At 73.2% G+C, this 4183-nt stretch overlaps 2 protein-coding genes across 2 annotated transcripts in view; one reads left to right on the forward strand and one right to left on the reverse strand.

Moving 5' to 3' along the window:
- Window positions 1–4: 4 nt before the first annotated feature.
- On the reverse strand, window positions 5–3943 carry LOC105854411 (the record flags this gene model as incomplete). Its single annotated transcript, XM_012733009.1, has 5 exons — window positions 3754–3943; window positions 3516–3577; window positions 475–602; window positions 210–347; window positions 5–113 (listed from the first exon to the last, which is right to left on the reverse strand). Coding segments are annotated over exons 1-5 (627 nt in total), but the record flags the coding sequence as incomplete, so codon positions are not given.
- Window positions 3569–4183, forward strand: part of TMC8 (transmembrane channel-like 8) — a 6019-nt gene continuing 5404 nt past the window's right edge. The window contains exons 1-2 of the mRNA XM_004693414.2: window positions 3569–3686; window positions 3993–4181. Coding sequence (XP_004693471.1) covers window positions 4051–4181 — 131 coding nt within the window. The 5' untranslated portion in view covers window positions 3569–3686; window positions 3993–4050. The remainder of the gene's footprint in view (window positions 3687–3992; window positions 4182–4183) is intronic.

Here is a 4183-nt window from a genome sequence, read left to right on the forward strand (position 1 = left end):
CCCTGGCGTGCAGCTCCAGCCGCTCCTCGGCCACGCGCTGGCTCTGCTCCCGGATGAGCTGGTGGAAGGAGGCGTGCAGCTCACTCTCGTCCTGGGGGCTGGGCTCCTGCAAGCTGGGGCGGCGGGCGCGGGCCTCAGGACTCAGGCGCAGCCACCCGGCGGCCGAGCTCCCAGGCCTCCCGAAGCTGCCGTGCCACCCGCTCACTCACCCCTGCTCCTCTGGGGTCTTGGGCATATCCAGGACAAAGGCCGGCGGCCGGGCCCTGGCCATGGCGGGGTCTACGCGGAGGGTCTGGGCCTGCGGGCTCAGCTGGGGCGCGGCCTCCCGCTGCCCATCTGCCAGGGCCCTGGAACCACAGTCTGCCTCAGCCGGGCCCTGGCCGCGCCGGCCCTGGGGACTGGGAGGCGCCACGCTCGGCCCAGGCCTCTGGCCCCACCCTGCCCGATCCAAGCCTGCAGTGGAAAGGCACAAACCCGAGCCAAGCGGACCCCCAGCCGGGCGGCGGGCCAGAGGAAGGAGGGGTGTGGGGGTGCGGCCGGCAGGCCCAGCGCTTCCTCCCTGTCCCGGGGAAGCCGGAGGGCGCCGCCTGTGGGAGCCTCCGCTGGCCGGGAACAGCCAGCAGCCAGCCGGGGCCAGGGCCCCTCCCCGTGAGAAAGGTCAGGCCGAGGCCTGCCCTGCTCCCAGCCACAGCACTTCCGCTGGGAATTCCAGCCCCCAGCCCAGCGGGGCCCTCCCCGCCCTGGCCAGGGCCCGCCTCTCCCTGAGCCCCCACCTGCAGCCCTCAGCAGCCGGCCAGAGGGCAGGGCGGCAGGAGCCCGACTCCCCCACATTCCTGCGCCCGTGGTGGGCGGGCGGCACTGGGGCCTGGGACCGCTGAACAGGCCGCCTTTGTCCCGCTCTGCTCTGCCGGCAGCGGGCAGCTGGGCCGCAGGGCAGCCTGGTCAGAGGCTCTGTCCCTGGTGCCAGCGGTGGGGCGGCAGGCCAGCCCCGGCAGCCGGAAACTCCGTCCTGGCCCTGCCACCCGCCTGCCCCCTCGTCCCCTGGAAAGTCAGCACTCAATGTGGGCTCAACTCGGGGTGTTCCCAGGGGAGGGGCTCCAGGGGTGCAGCTGCCAGCCGGTGCCCTCACTTGGAGGCCCCCAAGGCCGGAGCCCAGACACCCCCCACCCCACCCCGCCACAGGGCCGGCCGGGAAGCCGCTGGAGCCAGGGGCGCACACTTAGCCCAGCAGGGAAAGGAGCCGCGGCCAAGGGTTTGCCCCCAGGCCAGGCCCCACCTGGACTGGACCCCCCTGACCAGACAGACCCTCCCAAGCCCAGACCCACCCCTAGCCCCAGGTCTAGGCCAGCTGTGCTGGGCCACGGACAGCCCGGCGGGGGGTGGGGGGGCGCGGCGAAGGGCGAAGGGCCTGGAACCCCCTGCTGCCCACTGGCCAGCACACCTGGGCTCACCTGGGCACAGCTGAAGGCCCCCGCCTGCAGGTTCCGGGGTTGAGGCACCCGCCCCAGATGGGGCGTGACCACGGGGGGAGCCCGAGCCGGGTGGGAGGAGCAGGGTGGGGCCCACCCAGGAGCCTCGCCCAGCTGGCCTCGGAGGCTGGGGGCCAGGGGAGCTGCTGCTGCCCCAGGGGACCGCGGCCCAGCCTCGGGGCAGCGGCTGCGGGCCAGGCTGAGGGTCCTCCGCTGCCCGCACCGGCTTCCTGCCCCCTGCAGCCAGTGGTACCGGCCTGCCCTCCCTTCCTATCCAGCCCTGGACGCTTGGCTGCCCTGGCCCTGGGGGCCAGAGGACTGCGGTGGTCAGGGCACTGCAATGCCCTGCCTGCGCCCCCCCCATGCCAAAAGTAGGGATCCTGGCCCCAAGGCCGAAAGGAATTCAGAGGGGTGGCTGCCGGGGAGGGGGCAGGGGGAGGAGGAGGGGAGAAGCCGAGGCCCTGCCCAGAGAGAGACCAGACCCTGGCCACTGCCCCGGCGGCACCTGGGGACCCTGGAGCGTGCCAGTGGCTCACCTGTCCCCCGAAGGGCCTCCGGAACTGCCTCTGGGGCCCCTGCGGGGCAGCCAGTCCTTGGGGCAAAGAGCTGCCCCGCCCAGCCCGGCCCCACCCGCTCCCACAGGCCTGCAAGCCCTCCTGCACCCCGCCCCCAGGCCTCTGGAGAAGAGCCTGACTTCTGGGGGACTCAGTTTCCTCAGTTTTCAATGGGGGGGCTACGCTTGCAGACAGGCCCACGCCCCAGCCGGGCGCCGGCTGGGGGCCCCGCCCCACCGGGGGAGGGAGGGCTGCCACCCAGGGTGTGGGGCTGGTGCAGCATCTGCTGTTTATCAAGCAGGAGCCCTGGGCCCTGTGAGCCATGGAGAGGAGGGGCCGAAAGGCTGCTGGTGGGCAGGCAGCCCCTGGGGTCACAGGCAGGAGACCCCCGAGAGGCCCCCAGCAGCCCACTGGCCAGGGCTCACCGGCCCCCTGGAGTCTGGCCACAGGGGGGGAGGGGGCGCGTGGGGGGGGCACCGGGAAACCAAATGAAGAAACAAATGCAAGTGTCCGGGAAAGGGGCCCCTGAGCTTGGGGGGTCTTGCCACGTGGCCCTCAGGTGGGTCCCTCAGGCTGCCGGGCCGGGCCGCTCCCCTGCATCCAGCCCCATGACACTTCTGGGAGCTCAGGCCCAGCTTGAAGCTCTCCTCCTCCGGGGCCTCCCGGACCGAACCCCGTGGTGCCCCTTCCTACAGGAGGGGTCCCCCGGACCGAAGCCCGTGGTGCCCCTTCCTACAGGAGGGGTCCCCCCAGACCGAACCCCGTGGTGCCCCTTCCTACAGGAGGGGTCCCCCGGACCGAAGTCCGTGGTGCCCCTTCCTACACTGACCTTGCCTCTTGGGTCAGATAGACTTGCCGGATGTCTGCACTCCCCAGGCCTGGGGAGGGTGCCCAGCACAGCCTGGGGTGCCTTGGGGGAGGCTTCAAAGGCGAGGGGGGGAGCAGGCAGGCTGGGCTGAGAGGAAGGACCCCGAAGGTCGCTGAGGGAGCCAGGCCAGTGAGAAGGGCCGACGGCCCCGGGAGAGGAAACGGCCAAGAGCCCCCACGCCAGCCTGGGGGCGAGAGGCCAAGCTGGGCCTGGCCACTGGCCGGGAGCTGGGCCTGGCCCCGGCATCAGCCCCAGCGACAGAGGCGGGAAGTTGAGAAATCGCCCCACTAAACTCGGCAGCGCCCCAGGATGACAGGGCCACCGGGCCGCTATCAGGCCCTCGGGCCCAGCCCAGGCTCTGCAACAGGCAGATAAGGGCCCTGGTCCACGCTGCCCGCGTCCTGCCAGGCCTGTCACACTGGGTCCCAGGCAGGAGGGGCGCGGGCGTGCCCCCCACTGCTGGCCCTGAGGAGCAGGGGGCAGCCCCTGGCCCCGGCGGGGACACCAGAGCGCACCCCCTCGCAGGAGCGCACCCCAACCCCGACACAGCCGCCGCACCCCACGTGGACGGCACTGCAGACCAGCCCCGCGCACGGGGCTCCCGGCCGGGCCGCCGCTGCTCACCTGCCCGCCGGTCCGCACCCCGCGAGCGCGCAGGAAGTGCAGCTGGGTGACAGCGGAGGAAACTGGCCGTGGGGGAGGAGGCCTGGGCCGGGGTTCCTGTCACGTGACCACTCTCCTGGGCTCCCTCTCGGCGGCAGAGGACGACGGGGCTCCTCAGGACTCAGTGCCCAGGTGAGCGGGTGCAGGGGTGGGGCCAGGAGAGCCCTTGGAGGGGTGCCCGGGGGCGGCCGCCCCTCACCTGGGCCCATCTGGGCGCTGGCCCAGTCCTGGAGGCTGGACATGAGGTCAGACAGGGGCACCCGCCCGCCCACACCTCGGGGGCTGCAGGATGGGGGTCCTAGGACCCTGGGGTGGGGGGTGGGGACACCTTCCCGATGGAACAGCAGAGGGGGCTGTCGCCCTCCAGCCTGCCCGGCAGGGAGGGGCATGGGCGAGCAGCGCCCTCCGCACAAGGCTTTCTCAATTCCGGGCACCCAGGCCCAGACCTTGAGGCTCCCCGACAGGGCCCCCGCGCACTTCCTGGCAGCGCCCAGAGATGCTGCGGCAGCCGGGGGCGTCGGGCCCCGGGGAGCCGGAGGCCGAGGAGGAGCTGTGGGCGGAGGAGGTGGAGAGGCTGCGCTGCTCGCGCGCGCCCGCGCGGGGGCTGCCCTACGCCCTGGCGGACAGGC

The sequence above is a fragment of the Condylura cristata genome, unplaced genomic scaffold (genome assembly GCF_000260355.1).
Source record: "Condylura cristata isolate star-nosed mole 26May11 unplaced genomic scaffold, ConCri1.0 scaffold00038, whole genome shotgun sequence".
In the NCBI taxonomy this organism is placed as follows: Eukaryota; Metazoa; Chordata; class Mammalia; order Eulipotyphla; family Talpidae; genus Condylura; species Condylura cristata.